Genomic DNA, 20,227 nt, shown 5'->3' with positions numbered 1-20,227 from the left:
GGGACCCTATACAGCTTCCCATATGGGTAATGTTCCATCTAGGGCTGTCAAAATTAATCACATTAATTGCGACTAAGAGCCACAATTGGTGCATTTGATTTTTTAAATCGCAATTAATTGCATGCTTTTTGTCCCTTTTAATGCATTTTGGTTTAGTCACTGCACGGCTGTCTGCAGCCAACGATGATATAAAATAAGTACACCATTGCTCCTTCATATCTTATTTCACTTTAAACAACTCACAAAACAGCTCAGTGGTTGAGTCAAAAGTCATCTGTACCTTGTGTCATCAATCATTTACTGTCTTACTGGTCCCTTATTCCTTTTCAATCTGTAATATCTTCCTTTCCCAGTTTCCAGGGTTTTTTTTTTAGTTAAGTTCATGTAATAACTTTTGGTCTACCCATAAAAGCAGATCCAAACAGGAAAGCCTAAAAAATCCCAAATGACACAAAACAGCTTTAAATGCGAAATAAAAAGGATTTAATTCATTGTAACAGTAGAAATTCTGAAATTAATCTTTATTAAAAAAATATTATCTGCTGACAGCCCTAGTGCAAACACATTATTTATATATAACCTTAAAAAAGTTAACTGCTTTCCCTTCCAAGGCAGTTTAAAGGTGGAGAAATATTTTTACCACAGCTATGCACTTTGAATTTAGTATTCACTGTAAGTCTTCACTGCAGAGATAAACCCTGATGAATTACCACAAACTTAAGCATCTGACCACACCAAGATGAATGCACCATGTGTTTCTCTTTCCTTAGGTAAACTAGAGGCTCTTGCCATACTGCTGCAGAAGCTGAGGTCAGAGAGCCGTCGTGTCCTCATCTTTACTCAGATGGTGAAGATGCTAGACATCCTGGAGGCCTTCCTGGATCACAGGCAGCTGACGTATGTGCGCGTGGATGAAAGCTTCACTCCTGATGAACGACAGGTAAGATCAGTGCCATTTAAAATTGGTTCTGATAAGGCATACTGCACAGTATAACAAGTTTCTTACTTGAAGTTCAGCCTGAGTTAAATACACATGGCTGACTCACTTCAGATATGCTGATTTAGAGCTGTAGGTAATGGTTATGAATAGAGCAATTAAGAGTAATGGACCATGTATGATAATTCAGTACTGGTAGGCAAGTAATGTGCCATGAAGGGAAATGTGAATGTAAATGGATGCCTTATCATTTCTTGTCGTGACCTAAAAAAAGTCCAACTTGTTACTCTTAGTTTGTCTTGCATATACAGTGCTGTGAAAAAATATTTGCCCCCTCTCTGATTCCTGAGTTTTTTGCATATTTATCACACTTTTTCACAAAGACAACCCAAGTTTGGAATTTCCCTTTGTGGGACTAATAAAGGAATATCTTATCTTATCAAGTAAATAGAAAATGCAGTGTTTGAATGACTACTTGATTTTTTAAGGGTGGGGGGCAGGGGTCCAAACCTATCTGGCCCTGTGAAAAAGTCCTATTAAGTGTTATTAAATTGTGAGTTAACTGTGATTAACCACAGTTTTTGGAAAGCTAAGTTTAGTTTCACCGGCCACACCCAGGCCTGATTACTGCCAGATTTGTTGAATGAAGAAATCACTTAGATAGAAGCTGTCAGGCAAAGTGAAGTAGGCTACAAGATCTCAGAAAGCAACGCATCATGCCCCTATCCAAAGAAATTCAAGAACAAATGAAAAAACAAAGTGAAATCCATCAGTCTTGAAAAGGTTACAAAGCCATTTCCAAGGCTTTGGGACTCCAGAAAGCCACAGTCAGAGCCATTATCCACAAATGGAGAAAACTGGGAACATTGGTTAGGCTTCCTAGGAGTGGTTGGCCAACCAAAATGATTCCAAGAGTGCAATGACGACTCATCCAGGAGGTCACATGAGAACCTAGAACGACATCCAAAGACCTGTAGGCCACCCTAGCCTCAGTTAAGGTCAGAGTTCATGACTCAACCATAAGAAAGACACTGGGCAAAAATGGCATTCATGGGAGAGTTCAAGGCCAAAACCCCTGCTGACAAAAAGAACACGCAGGTTCATCTAACATTTGCCAAGAAACATCTTGATGATCCCCAAGACTTTTGGAGAAATAGTCTGTGGACTGACGAGACAAAAGTTGAACTTTTTTGGAAGGTGTGCAGCCCATTACATCTGGCATAAAAATAACACAGCATTTAATAAAAACAACATCAAATACATGTCTGAGCATGTTTTGACATTTTGATTAAAAACCAAACAAAGAGGTATTCAAATGACAGCTACATAGACATCAAGGCTGTTGTATGCTTTGTAATCACTGCCAGTGTACAGAGAATTGTCTCCTTCAGTCTTTGCAAGTTTCTCTGTTTGTTCATGGCCTCAAAGTGACTCACTACCTTTGACAAGTCTCTGACATTTGTGTTTGATAGGCTACCTCTGCTATGTTACTATCTGCTACTTTTACAGCCCCAAAATGCACCTTTAATCTAACTATTGATTATCAATCAAAGGTACTGCTCAGTCATCCTGCATCTTGCTGTATTATTTACAATCAGCATTTAATATTTTTAACTAGAAAAAGACAACTTTACCTGTCATCAGGTACATTCACCTGTTGAGCATCGATTAGGTTGCATTCATGCATCATCATACCCATCTGTTTGTGTGCCTCCCTGTCTAACACCGGGACCTCCCAGTGTCAGTGCAGAGTTCTGGCTCCACACAGGGACAAACTGTGTTGCTCTCTTCCCTCCCCGCTGGATTCTGTTCCTTCTGGGGCCTTACGAGAAGCAGACATTGGTGAAGATTTTGCCATTTTCCCGCAGCACTGTTTTTCATGGCTGATATGTTTCTCAGCAACCTGACCTTTGAAACTGAAAGATTGCCTGCTCCCCTCCTGATTTTTGTTACGTTTTGATGTATGTGTTGTGTACCTAACTGGATCTTTATTTCCTTGAAAAGATAAAAGATGCAGACATCCTATGAGCCATTGTAGTCAAACCAAAAGGGATAATAGAGCTAGTAATACACTTCATCGACCCTATTGTGTATATATTGTGATGAATTGTGTCAATGAAAATTGATGTTCGTGAAAACTCAAACTCAGTTACATGCCTCATTGAAATATACTACTGTATTGGCAAACAGTGAAATAAGAACAGTTAGGGTTGACAGCTTCCATTCAGTTGGTCAAGTGTTTGGTCAAAAAGCTTTTGCCCAACCAAGATCAGCCTTGTCAGCGGGTGATGAACCTAAAAAAATGTATTAATGCTTAAAAAGGCTTATGTTCATTTTAGGATCATTTAGACTACCAAACAGATGCAGTAAGGAACCTGTGTGGGTTAAACTGGTTCCCAGCGATGGGTAGGTGCCAGGGTGCGATTTTAGTCAACTAAGTTTTTCTTTGGTTGACTGCAGCCCTGGTTTTGATATTGGCCTTGTTCCTCCAAAAATTTACTCAGTTTACCTCTGAGTCAGAGTGGATATTTATGCAAAGGTTGAAGAAGATGCTGTAAAGTGTTTCTGAAAACACTGTAGGCAGTGGCAATGGCAGTACAAGAATGGCTCTAATGGATAGACAATGCTGCTGAAGCACAAGAAAGAGTCAAAATAAGTGTTGGGAAATTGTGTTTATAACTTCAATCTAAATCTCTGGCCCAGTTTGTTCATTTTTTCTGCCGTGTCTCTGCAGGAGAATATAAAGAGGTTTAACAGGAACAGGAAAGTTTTCTGCAGCATCATGACAAACCGCTGCTGCTCTGCCGTCGGGACTGTGTTTGATGCAGACACAATCATCTTCTACGACACAGACCTCAATCCAAGCATGGATGCTCGAACGCAGGAGTGGTGTGACAAAATAGGACGCTCTAAGGATATACACATATACAGGTAATAACATCAGTACGAGGAAATCGTTTTTGACTCTCAGTCACTGAGTGTTTATCCTTTTTTACTCTGATGACTGTAGGTACTAGTTTGATCTCCTTCTTTGTGTTTCTCAGGTTGGAGAGTGGGAACTCTATTGAGGAGAAACTGCTGAAGAACGGCACCAAGGACCTGATCAGGGAAGTGGCTGCTCAGGGGACTGACTACACCCTGGCGTTCCTCACACAGGTAAGACAATCTTACTGTAGTCTTAGACTAGACTTAAGACTTAAGAAATCTACTCACTATTGTTTTAAAGTGCTTAAAGCCACATTTACTCAACAGACCCCTTCCTGTTCATAGAATTAAACCGGGCTAATGTAGTGATATTGTGTGTTTCTAGCGGACAATCCAGGATCTGTTTGAGGTGGAGGCAGGTTCGGGGGAAAAGGTGGAGGAGTTTGTGGTTCTTCATCAGGAACCGTCAGCCTCTGAGGCAATCTCTCCCAGAGTGGCTCGGCCCTACATCCAGGCTCTGCATAGCATCAATCTGGATGCTCCACAGGAGGAGGACGAGCAGCAGCAGCAGGGAGAGGAAGAGCTGGAAGGCAAAGAGACAGCAGAGGAGGAGCAGGAGTCAGAGAGTATAGTTAAAGAGGAGCCTGCTCACATAGAGGAGCTGAACGCTGTCATGGAACAGGTAGATTTGTTATTTTTAGACATAAATATACTGTGTTAAAGTAGAAAAGCACAAGCATAAAGTTGATCACTGTCCTAAATGTTTCCATCTACAGCTCACACCTATTGAAAGATATGCGCTTCATTACCTGGAGTATCTCCACATCAGTGACGATGAAACTGCTCTCAAGGTAACTTTATCTAAAATAAATCCATCATTCTCAAGTTCGGATAAGGAAAAGAGTACATTAATCAAGTAAAAATTTCTGTCTTTAGATGCAGGCATTTCATTTAACAGTACTCCATTTGATAGAAATGTCTGATTGATTCATGTTTTGTGTTTTTTCTAAATCCCCAGAAGCAGTTGGAGTGCTCTAAGAAAGGCTGGGAGCTGAAGCAGCTGCAGAAGCTGAAGGAGGAGGAGGACGAGCGGCTGATTATGGAGGGAGATGAAGATCTCTTCACCTACACCAGAGAGGATGCCTACAACATGGTGGGTAGATATGTAACCTCAGCTAATCAAACCAAAAGTGGTGTGTGGATTGTGTTGCACTGTTGTTGAAATGGACCTTTTCTGTGTTTTAACAGGAGTATGTGTTTGATGCAGAGGACGGCCACACAGAAATCATGCCGGTAAGAGACAGAATTCATCACACTGTGGAAATTCTTTTGTTTGATTTCATTGTTTGCAGGTCTTGATATGGTAAAAAAAAAGTCTTTATTAATGTAGATTTTCTAGAAATTCATCCCATTTTATTCTCTTAGCTATTACATTTATAAAAGGTGTCTCAAACATTCAGGCTTCTTTGTACATTTGAATTCTGCTGTTACATAGTCATCACAAAAGTAACTGTAATTTCTTCTGTTGCTCCACATTGGAAAGTTACTCAAACAGAGTAATGCATCACTTATTATTTGTTTCCTTTAAGTATTTTATTAAACTATTTGATTACTCACTGTGGAAACTAAAAAGATACACTACCAGTTACATTCCATGATTGACTTGTCCTCAATCCCTGCCCTGAAATGCAATGAGCCAATCACATTTCTCACAGCCCCAAAATGCACCCAGACAGCCGACTCGTAGACTTCCACAGAAGTCCTTACATGCCAAATAAAGATGTAAAGTTAAACCTTACATGTGCCCACATCAGCACAAACCCTTTTCATTAACCTTTTCTAGATCTCTATTTAGGCTCTTGATTACCAAAAAGCCAAAACTAAGCCTATTTATCCCAGTTTCTTGTAAACTTTGGCTAGCTGCTTGGTTGATGTCAACATCATCAGGGTTTCTGCAGATCCTTAAAAAGTCTGAAATTGGACTTTTTAAATTAAGGAAAAAGAAAAAAGGTTTTAATTTTTAGTAGTTAGTGGTCTAAATATAAGCAAGCACTTTAAATTAGGCCTGTATATTGATTGAAAATAGGCATTAAATGTGCCACAAATAATCAAATTTGTTTTCATGACCAAAACTATTCTCTTTGTTCTTTATCAATTGACATTTCATTGACAGTGCATTTAACCAGATAATTCAGCTCTGTCTGGTGTACAGGGAACTCTCCTATTCCGTTCATTTTTGACTGTTTGCCCCACAAAATATGGTATTGATTTTCATCAGCTCAGATCTTAGAAAAGGTCGTAAAGAGTTTCAAATTTGATCGCTAAAAAATCTGCTTTTCATCCAGGATTCAGGGGACAGTAGCTACTAGCTGTATGAAAGCCTGTGGCTTCTGCAGGTGCTTTTAAAGATTTGTTTTTGAGTTCACAGTGGTGGAGAGTTGTTTCTGGCCGTGGAACAGTTTACTCATTACTGACACATTTTTGCCGTTTCATCCGACAAATTTGAATTAATGTGCATACCTTCAGTCCCCAAAAAAAGTTTCGATTTGAACTTCTCTGCCATCTTGTCACCTGTTTATCCCCCAGTGGACTCGAGCCAACAACACAGAGTACGATCCAACAAGTGTTGTGTAAATGCACATGAAAAGGCCCTTTTTAAAAAGAGACATTTGATTGTTTTATCTGTTTTCCTGTGATGCAGATAAGGAGAGTAAAGTTTGTGTAAAAATATTGTTTTATTTATGACCTTTTTATGCTTAATGGAATTATTCTAGGTTCAGTTCAATACAGAGATTTTTTAACAGTAATGTGATAACTGACATGAGCAACAGTGATGTGTTACATTACCTCATAACAGACAGGCATAAGCTAATTAATCTGCCCCCAACACTGCCTTAGAAACAGTGAATAAACATTGAACGTTTATTTTATATATACAAATGTGACTCTGTTTAGTTATTTGTAATTTAGTTTCAGCTATTGGTCTATTAAATCTACAACATTTGAAGATTGAAATTTGGGGGGGGGGGTGTTTAATGGAAAATTGTCATTTGCTTTGGGACTGGTCATGACACAACTGGAAACATGCAAGATTATTCATCATGTTAATAGATTTGCCATCATTTCTTTGAAAAGTCAACTTTTTAACTTAACATTTTGTGAATTCTACTTAAAATAATTCAGTTATATGTGTTGTATTGTGTTGTCTGGAAAATCTCTTCTATTCCAAGTAATGTTTGTTGTAGTGAGATGCATTATAAAGTCTTACTGGTTTTGTATTTCTCATACACAGGTTTGGACTCCACCCACACCACCACAAGATGACAACGACATCTACATTGATTCTGTGATGATGCTGATGTATGACACCACACCCATGCCAGAGTCCAAACTGCCTCCTATCTACATTCGCAAGGAGCACAAGAGACTCAAGATGGACCCCTCAGGTGAGAAGAAATTTGTCTTTGAGACCTTTACGAACTATTTTTACCACAATGTGCAAGTCTTTGACTCTCTGGTTTCATTTGTAGTCAGTTATGCAGTAATTTTTAAGAATCTTCTTGTTTCCCTCTAAAAGATGATCTTTTTGCCTTTAGTAAAGGTATTGCTGTATATATAGAACTAAACAAAAATTTAAAGGAAGAAGTATAAATGCCATTTTAGGTATAGATACATAAAGAAGTGCCTATGCAGGTTGGTTTTTCTTTGTTCTTACGTGAGTATTTTTGTCAAGTAGCAGCCAGGAAGAAGAAGAAAGGTCACGGTGAGACGGTCATTCCCCCACGCTCCCTGTTCGAAAAGGCCAGCATGCTCAAAGTTCGCCGTGAGGGAAAGGACCAGAAGAAGAACTTCTCCCTCAAACAGCAGGCACCGTTTGCCAAGCCCCTCCCCTCGCTGGTTAAACCCGCCATGGAGGCGAGCCAGGACAACCCAGAGTGGCTCATCAGTGAGGACTGGGCTCTGCTTCAGGTACTGGCTGCTCTAACCACTCCTATATCGTTCTTACACCCCAAGCTGTGAATAAACTGTTAATATAATTTCTGTGGATCTGACAGGCTGTGAAGCAGCTGCTGGAGTTGCCTCTGAACCTGACAATTGTGTCTCCTGCACACACTCCTAACTGGGATCTGGTGAGCGATGTTGTGAACTCCTGCAGCCGCATCTACCGCTCGCCCAAACAGTGTCGAAACCGCTATGAGAATGTCATCATACCCAGAGAAGAGGGCAAGGTAACAACCACAGTCAACCTTTTTTGCCGGTAAACCCATTGTTAATTGGTATTTACTTATTTTCTTAATCATGTCTCCATTTTCTTTTTCCTTTCCTTTAGTTGATATACGAGGCAAACCCTAAGAAGAAAACAAAGAGCATATACAAGGTACCACATCCTGAACATAGCGTGGTAACTGTTTTTTTGCCCTTGAATTCCTGATCTCACTTTTCGTCTGTTTTTTTTTTTTTTTTTTTTTTCGTGTTTTGTGATTTTGTTGGTCCACAATCAGTCTAAGAACAGTCGTCCTCTAAGAACACATCAGATCTACATGCAGGATGACAACGCCACTCATATTCATCTCTACAACAGCCGCTTTGAACTCATGAAGATCATCGCCAGCAAGAGGAGCCCACCCATTAAACCACTGTGAGTACTGAGGACTGTGTTGATATTAGGGGTGTGATGAAGCTCTTGGCTCACAAGATGAGACAAAATTTGGTTTCACAAGAACGAGACGAGATTTTACACTCCTTAAGTTGGAAAACAAAATATATGACAGGATAAAATTGTCTTTTAGTCAAATGAAAATCATAAAATGCAAAGTAATTTGAGTCAATTTTGAAATGTTTTAACTAATCATCCTTTTTCACTGACCATCACTGCTTACATGTTGTTTGTCATGTCTAGCAATGACTCAAACTTTGAATTTGAGAGCACTTTGTATCAAGTATCCATGCATTTGATAATGTGTCACATCCTCAGTATGATACTTGCGTTAAGTTTCTGATGGATATTACATGCAGCCAACAGCTGATAGGTGTGTGACAAGCATGAAAACGGTGACATAAAACAGATTAAAGTCAAAGCAACATTTTAAACAATCATCGCCACTTTTAAAGCCGTCTCTGTGTGAGAGTCTGTGTGCATAAAGAAGAAGAAGCATTGTTATCATTGCAGTGGTAAGATAATACAACGAAATGTTGTTGGCATTAGTCGTTCAAGCAGCAGATGAAATAATAAATAATGTAGAATAGAAAATGATAAGTATTCTTAAAAATGTGTACAGCCATAGTTAAAGCTTTAAAACATATCAGTAGTAAAATGTAGAGGTTAAAAGGCACAGTCAAAGCATGCATTTGTTTATCATAAAGATCTTGGGGGGGGCAAGGCTTCATCTACTTTGGGGCTGCCAAAATCAGATTTGCAAATACTGACTAAAACAATGATTAATTAGTTAATACAAAGGTCTTTGATAAGAAAAACATGCATTGGCCTTTTTTTAGGGTTTTATCAGTGAAACAATAAAAATCTGTGGTGATTTTTGACAATGGTGTGTCACTTTTTCTTCTCTCTTGGGTCCTGGGGGGCTCCAAGGAAAAATGGTTGGGAAACACTGATTTAATACAGTTTTCTCCTCAGTGAGATGCTGTATCCAAATTGTTCATAGAGGAATAGTTAACTCAGTTTTTCCTCTAGCTGCCACACAAAATATTTGGGGGTGTCTGAGGCAAATTTAAGTGTGATATTGGACGTTGAAGCTGCTGGCTCCAATGACTGCTGCTCATGCAGCCCATGATCTCACGACATAAATCTTGCGACATTTCTATCTCGCAAGTGCTTGTGAAACAAGATTTCGTCACAGTATGTAAAGTATGCAAAACACAGTATGTAACATTCCACCACTAGGGACCTCTTATCCAAAACAATCACACAATATGACAATTAGAGACCAGCACCACCTAGAGAGCTTGTGAATCTGAATTTTTATCATTGCAAAGCAGGCAGTGGTCTTAGCCGAAGTCTGGCAGGAGGAAATGAACCTTAAATTTCAAGCAGCAATTTTCTTACCGTGTGTCAGAAAATAATGAATTTCAGATTTATAATATGTCCTATTCAATTTATTTATTTAATTTTTACAACCTACAGGCTTGGCATGAATCCATTCCAGAAGAATCCAAAACATGCGTCAGTCTTGGCAGAAAGGTGAGTTTAATATTTCTTTTTACTATTGACTTCTGAACTTCAGATATGCCAGTAATGGTCAAATTCTTACATCTGTTTTTCTTTTCTTCAGTGGAATCAGCTACGACAAGCCCCTGCCTCCCATTCAAGTGGCATCTCAACGAGCAGAGAGGATCGCCAAGGAGAAAAAGGTTATTGTGACAATGGGTGTATTTAACTCTGTGCCCAAACTTTGGTTACACAAGGCAATCAAGAGCATCTGCTTTGTGTTTCAGACAAAAGGAGTGCTTGTTTTCATCTTTAATGCATTCGTGTTTAATTTTGTGCCTTGTGTGTTTCTGTGTGTGTTAGCAGGCCCTTGCAGAGCAGCAAAAGGCTCAGCAGTTGGCACAGCAGCAACAGGCCGGAGCTCCCCAGGCTCAGGCTGCAGCGGGCCAGGCTCAGACTCCGGCTGCTGCTCAGGCTCAGGTCCCTCAGGCTGCCGCGGTGGCAGGAGCCACTGCTGTTCCTAATGCCGCAGTTCTGGTGAGAATCGAAACGTCCTCCTTCAATATTCCTCTACATGAACTAAGATTCAGGACAAAGCTTTTCACCCAGCCAAAGCTCTGACTCATACTTCTCTTGTCTTTCAGGCTGGAGCCATAAAAAATGCCACTGTGGGCACAACCATCCAGGCTGGTACGACGACACACATATGGTTCATATTACAGATTTGTTGGTGTTCCAGTGTTTCAATTATTTCTCTTTGTTGGTTCCAGCCACTGTAGGGGGGAATGTGATTGTGAACACAGTAGCTGGAGTTTCTCCAAGTCCCTTCCAGGCCAACAAACGCCTGGCATCTCCAGTCATCCCAGGCACCCTGTCTGTGAGTCATGCTCATTATTACTGCTGCTCTGGCTGAACTCAGCCACCTACTGACTAACAGGAATTCATGATGCAAATAGCCCTTGGATGAAGCAGAGAGCACACCCACATCCCTCTGTACAGATTACTTATTAGTGTTGGAGCCTCTCTCATTGTGTTGTTTTTGTTTGTCCAGCCTGCTGGTGCAGCTGGAGCCCAGGTGGTCCACGCACAACAGAGGGCTGTCACGGCTGCTGCTGCCCCGGCTGAAGTGGTTGCCATAGCTACTGGTCAAGGGGTTCGAGCTGTTACCCCAGTGACGGCATCTGCAGTAGTCTCTACCACGCTGAGCCCGGGGCAGTCACAGACCCGCCCACTGGTTACTCAGGTCACGCCAGGTACAGAACTGAACAGCATTTCTTTTATGAAACTGTCCTCATCCATGTACTACTGTCACAGATCTGACTCATCTTCTGCCTTCCATACAGCCGCAGGTATGCAGCTTCCACAAGGAAAGCCTCTCACCCCGGCACATCTGCAGATACTTCGACAGCAGCAGCTACAGCAGCACCAGCAACAGCAGCAACAACAGCAGCAGGCTGCTTCACCACAGATCAAAGCGGTGGGCAAACCCCAGGTACACCACCTGTAACTTTACACAACAGCTAATCAAACTGCAACATTTTGGGTTTTCTGTGCAATGTGAATGACTGCTTGTCATTGATGGATATACCAAACATACTTGGAGCCATCATCAAGAATTTCTTAATTAGTTTGGCCACAGTGATAGGAGCATTTTAAACTAAAACATGACAGTTAATGGTATATATGCACAGTATTCTGGTGCAGGGCAATTGCAGGATCAGCATTCATGTAAGAAGCCCAGCTAGCAAACTTATCCAGTGGTATAAAGCCTAAAAGACACTAATAACATTTGTTTTCTCCTTGCATCTGTCAGGGCCCAACAAATCCAGGTGTAGCAAGTCACTTTTAAAAATATGAGTGCATGTAAATAAGAAATACTTCAGATAAACCGTTTGACAATCCAGTGAAACTACATCGGGATCATCATGGTAAAACATGTAAAAGTAACTTTTAACATTAACTGTAATCTGTGTGTTTTCAGGAGTTGCTGAAGATGCACAAGCATAAGTTGCAGATGCAGCAACAACAGCAGCAGCAGCAGGTGGCTGCAGCAGTGGCAGCAGCAGCTGCTCAGGGCCAGCAGGCTGCAGGAGCTCAACAGGCAGCACAGGTACAGACCGCACAGGCCACACAAGCTAATCCTCAGCTGGCAGCTGTGACAGCACCCAGACCTGGAGCTGTGCTGACCGGCACTACTGTGGCAAACCTGCAGGTGGCCAGACTGGTAAGAATCAGGAGATTATTGTTTGGCTATGTATGAATACAGGATTTGCAACACTTTTGTTAAAATAATTTAAAAAGAAATAACTCTTCTTTTTATTTTCTTGTCCCCATTGTATGTGGTTGTGCAGTATTAACTCAGGTTGTTTGTTCTTTCGCAGACCCGGGTGCCTACTCAGGGCCAGATTCAGGCACAGGCAGGACAGACGGCTCAGGTGACCCTCACCAAGCCTCCTGTGGTTTCTGTGCCAGCTGTGGTCTCATCATCAGCAGGGGTCACAACGCTGCCTGTCACTGTTGCTGGCATCAGTGTGGCTATCGGTCAGGCTCAAAAAACAGGTAAAGACTTCTGAAATCAACCCTATATTCAGGCTGTTTCAAGGATCTTTATTCTTCTTGTCGTTTTTTTCATCATGCCATATGTCCCCTTTTGTGAAACCCTCTTATACTGCCCTATCATTACCACCTTCTTTTAAAACATCCTTAAGTTTTAATCTTGCTGCTCCTCTTCTCTTTCAGGTGGTCCTGTGCTGACGCCGTCCTTCCCTCAGATGCAGGTCCAGCAGCTGCTTCAGATGAAGAAGCAGCAGGCAGCAGCAGTTCAGGCGGCAGCTGCAGCTCAGCAGAAAGCAGGGCAGACGCAGCAAGGACAAGCTACTGTGCAACAAAAGGTACACACACATCAACAGTGGAGTTTTCATGATTACAAATGCTTATTTGTTAAGAGTCTTGGATGTGGCATGACTTTGTTGTGCTTTTGTTGCTTTAGCGTATTACTTGCAAAAATATGACCCCATTGGAGGGGTAAAAATAATTTAGAGCTTGCATATCATTTTTTCATGGTCTATTCCTTTAGCTCGGCACTCAGCAGGTGACAGTCCAGGCAGCTCCGCCGGCTCAGCAGCAGCAGAAAGTGACCTATGCGACCACCACCCAACTTCAACCAGGAATCAAGACCCAGTTCTTCACCACATCCATCGCCCAGACTCAGAAACCCACCGGAGCGCAACAAATCCAGGTACGCCACGAGTGGCAGTCTATTAATCAATATTTACACATGAATCTTTGTTCTGTGGTTTGATATCAGATTGTCTGGTTTACGTTCTTATCAGGTGGCTAAGCTCCCTCAAATAGTGCAGCAGCAGCCAACCGTGGCAAATATCCAACAAATCGTTTCTTCTCCTCAGCAGGTAGGTGCTCTCAAAGGTAATATCTATGGAAGTGATCACTTGAATGTAAGGTTAAAGCTGTTCATAAATTTGATCACAGACTTTTATCTCCTTCTGGGCCTCATATCCTCCGGCAGTGTTTCATTTATTATACTCTAGGTTTAAAAAGAAATGTTGCTGTGGGCTTTAAGGCATGAAGCAACTGCCGGAAGAAAGTGAATTGTCTTTATGTTACATTTTACGCTTTTATTTTTTATAGTTTGTCTTTTTTGTTTAGTCCTAATCAAAGCAAAATATTGCACACTCAAAAGACTTTTGATTGGGGATTTTACAGCATGCTGAAAAATACTGACACTGGTGTCTAGTGTTCTGCAAAAAACACTGGGATATAAAATAATGTAAAAAATCAAAGCAGATTAATGCAGTCTTCTCTACAAATACACAACTATTATTTTACAGCGGTATGTTTAGTATTTCTGACTTCAATTCTCTTTTCTGCTTAAAACAAAAAACAAGCTCTTTTCTACTGTTACATTTGTTCTTGCCCTTTGACAGCAACTCTGGCTTTACGATAGAAACTAGAGAGTAGGACAGATAATGACATGTTACTCTAAAGCTCTACAAAATGATGCATATTGTGCAAATTACGCAAAGTGTTTTATTTCAATGCCATCAAAACATCTCTAGTGATGTTTAAATGTATTCAGTTTACTGTGTCTAGAACTGTGATGGCAAACTTTTGAGACAAAAGCTCATCCTGCCTGTGACTTTGTAGTTGTGTAGCATTCAAACTCTTCATGCAGAGTGGTCTGTTTACTCTGTGATCAGCTGAAGAGCTGCTCTAGTTTGATATCAGAGAGAATTTTTCTGTGGATGAGTCATGAAAGAAATGAAGCTCTTAAGGTTTCATTTTGAATAAAGCACAAAAAAAGTGTATGAACTCTTGTAGGTAATATGATCACATCACATCCTGTGATTATGACTGTTGTGTATGCCACAGTTGGTAAATAATATATGGAGCAGCTGTCCTTAATACTACGGCACTGTGAATGTAGTGTAATCACTTACTATGTTATCCATTGTGTAAGTGGCAGTTTTACTGCCTATTTTTTTTATCCAAAAACGTTGCTGTGTCTTATCAGCTTGTGTGACCAATCTGTAAGCTTAAAATGCTGGGACATCTGCTGTTGTTACCTCAAGTGCAGCCTCCACCAGCACATGCTACATCTGAGCTGATGCTATTTAGATATCATCCTTATTCACTGTGAACTGGAAGCATTACACTGTTCAGAGTGTAGCAACATGGGCCAGGACTGGCAGCACCCTTTCTATCAGCTATCCTCCCTCATCAGGTCATAATCTGCATTAAAGAAAAAATGTAGTATACTATTAAGTAATTTAACCTTGTGGAAGGCAGGATCGATTGAAAGACTCCTCAGTTAAATACAATATGTGACCAGCAGAGGTAGGAACAGAGGTCGCGTTAACTGAATATATCACTGTTTTTGTTATTTTTTTAAATTAAAAAAAAAATTGGATAAATGAAGTGCCTTTTATGTACATTTATTGAATTTAGATTTTTAAAAGGTCTTTAAGTCATTTTCAGATAAGGAATATCACACTGTGCAGCCCTCTGACAGTGGCTCTGACACAGACTGAGAATGAGGATAAGACGAGACAGAACAGGCCACTGTGATCCTTAAATGCTAACAACCATTTCTTAAGACATTCAAAGTTCAGTTTAGCCAACATTAAAAGGCCCAGGGCCAAATGGTTAAGCATATAGTCACATCGTCAAGCTGTGCCAGGACAGTCATGCTGCAGTACACATATTTAAGCTGTAAAATAAACTCTCCTAGGATCAGCCTTAAGTAAATTAGGGTCTGCCTGAAGCATCAGGATGGAGCAGCAGGGTCACCTGCAGCCTGATGGAAGGAGGAGACACACATGGGGTTTTTCCATTACAGTGAGCGGCTTAGCTTTAATTCATTTGACTCACCATGGAAGCCTAATGCAGCATAGTTTTGTTCCAGTGCTGTTCTGGCACAGTTTGGTTTGTTGACAGCACTGTTTGGTTTAGCTGTCCACTGCGAGGCGTCCCCGAATGATGACGAACCGCTGTGACATCATCATAGTATGCTTGGAGGTGGGGCTTGAGCGCTTGGGCCCTGCAGGACCATTCTCAGCACAGCTCGGTGTAGCCAAACAGGGGATGGGAAAGTAAATCACCATGGCTTGGTTTGGATTGGTGCGGCCGAAAGTCAGAGTGGAAAAGCAGACTTTAATGCAAGTTTGTCACAGAAACAAGAAAATGTGTGATTTTGGTTAAAATCCAAAAGCACAGAAGTGGTTGTATGACATGCACAAGTTCACCTGACTATCATACGTCCTTGCAATACAACCATTGTGCATGTGCTCATCACCATCAGAGAAATAGGATGTATTATTCAGCCCTACTCCACATAGGGAAATTGTTTAAAAAGAGGTGCACAGAAATTGAACATTTCAGACTTTGCTGAACACAACAGAAAATCATCACGCACAAAGACAGTTTAACCTTTTTTCCCTTTTTTGTGGGCCCAGTATACAGAATGCCTCTTTCATACCATGCACCTTCTATACTGAGTTAAATGCTACATTAAACCTCAAAAACAGGCCATCTTATGGTTTTGTTTGTGTTTCTCTTCAGATCCAGGCCCAGCCTCAGACCGTCACTCTGACCCAGACGGCTACATCAGCTCCTGCGCAGGTGCAGATGATCCCTGCTGGGACGGCCGCGGCTCAGGTGGTCCAGCAGAAGATCATCCAGCAGCAGGTGGTAACTGCAGCTACATCACCGCAGATCCAGACTCCTCCCCCACACAGCCCGGCCCAGCAGCCTGCAGCCACCTCTGCTGCTGAGTCCCCCGTGCAGCAGCCCGCTCAGACCCAACAGCCCACTAAGGGACAGGCTCGGCAGGGTGGCATCAGGGCTAAAACACCCGCCAAGCCCAGCGGGGGGACTAGCTAATGAGACTGAGTTAATGGATTGTAAGGCTGTGTCACATCGTTAACCACACCACAACTTTACCTCACTCACTGCTTATCTCTAATCTGATCATAACTGTGTTCAACTGACACAAAACCATTTCATTGCTTGTATTTAAACTTTAAAATCGATCTCAGCACTCCTGTAAATCTGGTGGGATCCATAATTTTGCATCACAGTCGACATAGTTACTTTATTTGTTTCATAAAAATGTGAAATGTTTGAAAATACCACAATTTCCCGCCTTAACAACAGACAACTTTCATGACTTCAAAGTGATTATCATTTTACTCCCCAGACATGTGAGGCTGAGGCTCATGGGTAATCCTGCAGCAGTCCGTTAGAATAAGTGTATCCATAAATAGTCCCTTTTATGTCTATTCCCCGTGTTGTCTATAGATACTGAATGGAGAATAATGCACGTTCCTTTAGTCATTTGTTTTTTATTGCAGCAAATACACTGTAAACATGTACTTTAGTATTTTGTGTTTTCTCATAAAGTGTCTTTTTTTATTGATGTCAAGGAAAAAAAAAACTGTAAATATCAATGAAAAACATTTGTACTTGTAAAGTAGTCGTGTTTTCATTGGGTTTTTTCAGCCTAATTGTAATAAAGTGTTTTGTTTTTATACACAAATTCATCTTTTTTTCTTTCATTAAATATGATGTAAGTACTTGGAAATCTTGTGAATTCTTACAGCACATATCCTCCTCCTCAGTAGAATGAGTAGCCTGAAGATTTTGAAGAAAATTCTGCAAAAATGTAGATGTTAAAATGTATTGATTTGGGCTGTATTATTAACACTTCCTTTTTCCTGGCATGAATTACTAAAAGTCCTAGAGGCAGGCGTGATCTGGATCAGTAGGTTTCAGCACAAAAACGCCTTACAAAACAAAAATTGAGGTCAACCACTGTTCTAGGTCTTATGTAAAGGTTTTTGTGTTGGCAGGGTGTTATTTTTTTTTTATACATTTTGCCTTTGGACAATCTGGGGATAGCTTTTAACACTAGCCATGCACAGCTCTGCCATTAGCACTCCTGAAAACCAAAGGGCATTTATAATTTCATTTTTTAAATGACCAAATGGCAACAAAATTGCAATGCGCATTTTTGTGTTTTTTGAGTGAAAGATGAGACATCCAGCAGTCACAGCACACACATTTTACTTCTGAAAATTTCCCTTTTTATGTTAGATCCAATAATTATGAAGCCCTTGAAGGGAAACAGACTAAAATCTTTGAAATTTAAATTTATAGATGCACCAAAGACTAACCAATGATTGCAAGTTTTCTTTTCTGTGTACATGAGGAAGCATGGTTCATCGATATGAAAGCTGAAGCTCATCCAATGAGGCTGACTGGCAGAAATACTCTGATGCATGCAACATTTTCTCAACACCTGTGTAGCAGACAGGAGATCTCAGCTGCACAGCAGAGTGGTGAGAGAGTGGGTGTGGTGCAGCAGAGTGTTAATTGTAGGCACCTGTGAGCTGAGGGTGTGTATGAACAGGAGACAAAAGAGGCATTCTGGAGGAGACTGAAAAAGAGCAGGAGTGTAAAGACCAAATGAAAATATAAAGTTTTGTAAGAAATCATACCATATCTACCAATATCTCAGAAGAAAGTGCATATGAACTCTAGAGTGGGTGATTTCAGTTTGCCTTTTTGCTCTGGAGCTTTTATTCTGTGGCCCTCTGGATTCCTGGAGCAGTGAGAGATCCTCAGTGTTCGGTGGCACTGAGTATTTCTGGTAGCAGGACTTCCCTCCAGTCTTATATAGTCAAACTATTTTGGGACATTGGAGTTATGAACTGAGTGAATTATTTTGTGTTTACTGATTTCTCAACTGCATGGACGGTTTTGGTGGGGCAGCTGATTAAAAGTAAACAGTTCGTCATTAATTAAAAAGTGTTTCTCGTATTTGTAATCATTTCCTAACCCTAACCCTGAATTTGGAGAAAATAAGGAACATAAATGACTCTTTGCCTTCATTGCTTCTGTAGCAGGTGTAGATAATTACTTAACCCCTTAAGTATATTTTCTCTACCCTGAGATCTTAAATGGTCTGTCTGGTGCCCAGTTTAGATTAAAGTAATACAACAACTTTTTGGCCTTTCATACCCCTGCACCTGAACACCAGAAAGATGTAAATGTGATCATTTGAAGTGCATAGAAGATATTTTCCATGTGCACTAGGGATGCACAGTATTGATTTTTTGCAGATTAGCTGACATTTACGAATCCGTTTTAGCAGATACTGGCATATAAATAGAGCTCATGCCATAAAGTTGAGTTCTTAGAAAACACTTTAAAGTGAAAGGAATGGGAATGAACATAGAAAAGGCTTTAGCTGATGTCTGTTGGTTTTGCATAAGACTCCTTAAACTTATTTTTTATGGCTGATATTTAAAGGGCATATATAAGTTGTAAATATGAGCAGAAATGTTCAGACCTGCAGCTACAATTACCATTTCAGGCTATATCTATGCCATGCTGATAATATGCTGTTTTCCATCTTTAGGGTCCCAAAGATATTTATTTATTTATCTATTAGTTTATTTGTATATGGATGGGTTGATGGAGTTATTACTATTACAATAAAAAAGTATAAGTCGGGGGATGGATACAAAAAGATTCCAACTCATTGAACATCCCCCAGAGTTGGGGAAATGGAAGGAATATGGCACGAGTGTGAATCAGATCAGGCTGTCCTCACAGACTGAATATGTGTAAGAAGGAGACTAGTGAGAGAGGCCACCAAGACACCTATGGCTACTCTGAAGGAGTTATAAGCTCAGCAGCTGAGATGGGAGAGACTGCATACAACAACTGTTGCCTGGGTTCTTCACCAGTCAAAGCATTATGGGAGAGTGGCAAAGAGAACAAAATTCACATCAGTTCTCACCTAGAGTTCACCAAAAGGCATGTGGGAGACTCCATGGTCAAGAAGGAGAAAGTTCTTTGGTTTATTGAGACCAAAATAGTGCTGTTAGGCCATCAGAGAAGCTGCTGCGTTTGGCGGACACCAAGCACTGCACATCACCCCTAACACACCATCCCCACTGTAAAGTACAGTGGTGGCAGCATCATGCTGTGGGGGTGCTTTTTGGTAGCTGGCTCTGGAAGGCTCATAAAGATATGGGGTAAAATGATTGTGGCAAAATGGTTGAAAGACAACAAGGTGAATGTTCTGGAGTGACAGAGTCATATCCCAGACCCCAATGCGATAGAGATTCTGGGGCTGGAAATTCTACTTAAGATGACCAAATACAAACCTCAGTGAAAGTAAATCTAAGATATAAGACAAAAATATATTTAGAATAGAAACATAAGATTGCAGTGTCAGTATGCAATAATGTGTAGACATAAAGAAACATGACTAATATTTATCTGTCTGATATTTCCCCTCAAATACTCTATTTGACAAATCCTTTTTGTTTCCTGGTAGATCAGCTGTTTTCAGTATGTTTCCCACCATTAAACCCAATGTTTTCTCCCTTTTCATTCTTAAATCCTACTGTAGCTCTTATAAAGCATCGTAGTCAAAGAGGAACACTATTTTATTCCACGGAGACCTTGTATAAGGCTGATATGACAAAGAAGACTTGATTGGCTTGAGGAATATCATACGTCTTTATCTGTCCACAGGGGGGCACTGTTGAACCAGTCTAGCGCTCCATGCTCTCTAAAGAAAGCTGTCTACAACTACTCTGAATTTTCCGGCTCATTGAAACTTCCCATCTGCTCCTCAGCGCTCACCCTGTGTCTCCTCTCTCTCTCTGCTG

At 40.7% G+C, this 20,227-nt stretch overlaps 1 protein-coding gene and 1 non-coding gene across 9 annotated transcripts in view; both read left to right on the top strand.

The window, feature by feature from the left end:
- ep400 (E1A binding protein p400) overlaps nucleotides 1–17,083 on the top strand; it is a 37,623-nt gene extending 20,540 nt beyond the window's left edge. For 3 of the 8 annotated variants that reach the window (XM_041786724.1, XM_041786719.1, XM_041786720.1), the window contains 25 exons: nucleotides 771–940; nucleotides 3,672–3,868; nucleotides 3,982–4,093; nucleotides 4,248–4,544; nucleotides 4,639–4,713; nucleotides 4,881–5,015; nucleotides 5,111–5,155; nucleotides 7,155–7,308; nucleotides 7,599–7,831; nucleotides 7,918–8,091; nucleotides 8,193–8,240; nucleotides 8,365–8,501; nucleotides 10,002–10,058; nucleotides 10,150–10,228; nucleotides 10,389–10,562; nucleotides 10,670–10,715; nucleotides 10,796–10,902; nucleotides 11,077–11,278; nucleotides 11,369–11,517; nucleotides 12,007–12,249; nucleotides 12,407–12,584; nucleotides 12,765–12,916; nucleotides 13,102–13,263; nucleotides 13,358–13,435; nucleotides 16,104–17,083. In XM_041786724.1, coding sequence (XP_041642658.1) covers nucleotides 771–940; nucleotides 3,672–3,868; nucleotides 3,982–4,093; nucleotides 4,248–4,544; nucleotides 4,639–4,713; nucleotides 4,881–5,015; nucleotides 5,111–5,155; nucleotides 7,155–7,308; nucleotides 7,599–7,831; nucleotides 7,918–8,091; nucleotides 8,193–8,240; nucleotides 8,365–8,501; nucleotides 10,002–10,058; nucleotides 10,150–10,228; nucleotides 10,389–10,562; nucleotides 10,670–10,715; nucleotides 10,796–10,902; nucleotides 11,077–11,278; nucleotides 11,369–11,517; nucleotides 12,007–12,249; nucleotides 12,407–12,584; nucleotides 12,765–12,916; nucleotides 13,102–13,263; nucleotides 13,358–13,435; nucleotides 16,104–16,424 — 3,725 coding nt within the window. In that variant the 3' untranslated portion in view covers nucleotides 16,425–17,083. The remainder of the gene's footprint in view (nucleotides 1–770; nucleotides 941–3,671; nucleotides 3,869–3,981; nucleotides 4,094–4,247; nucleotides 4,545–4,638; nucleotides 4,714–4,880; nucleotides 5,016–5,110; nucleotides 5,156–7,154; nucleotides 7,309–7,598; nucleotides 7,832–7,917; nucleotides 8,092–8,192; nucleotides 8,241–8,364; nucleotides 8,502–10,001; nucleotides 10,059–10,149; nucleotides 10,229–10,388; nucleotides 10,563–10,669; nucleotides 10,716–10,795; nucleotides 10,903–11,076; nucleotides 11,279–11,368; nucleotides 11,518–12,006; nucleotides 12,250–12,406; nucleotides 12,585–12,764; nucleotides 12,917–13,101; nucleotides 13,264–13,357; nucleotides 13,436–16,103) is intronic. The other 5 variants (XM_041786727.1, XM_041786721.1, XM_041786723.1 and 2 more) reach the window with 4 other exon arrangements.
- Nucleotides 2,648–2,778, top strand: LOC121510552. Its single transcript, XR_005991957.1, has one exon. It is a non-coding gene; the product is annotated as a small nucleolar RNA SNORA49 (small nucleolar RNA).
- Nucleotides 17,084–20,227: the final 3,144 nt, after the last annotated feature.

This window comes from Cheilinus undulatus, linkage group 5, assembly GCF_018320785.1.
Source record: "Cheilinus undulatus linkage group 5, ASM1832078v1, whole genome shotgun sequence".
Taxonomy (NCBI): domain Eukaryota; kingdom Metazoa; phylum Chordata; class Actinopteri; order Labriformes; family Labridae; genus Cheilinus; species Cheilinus undulatus.
This window is presented reverse-complemented; position numbering and strand designations above follow the sequence as displayed.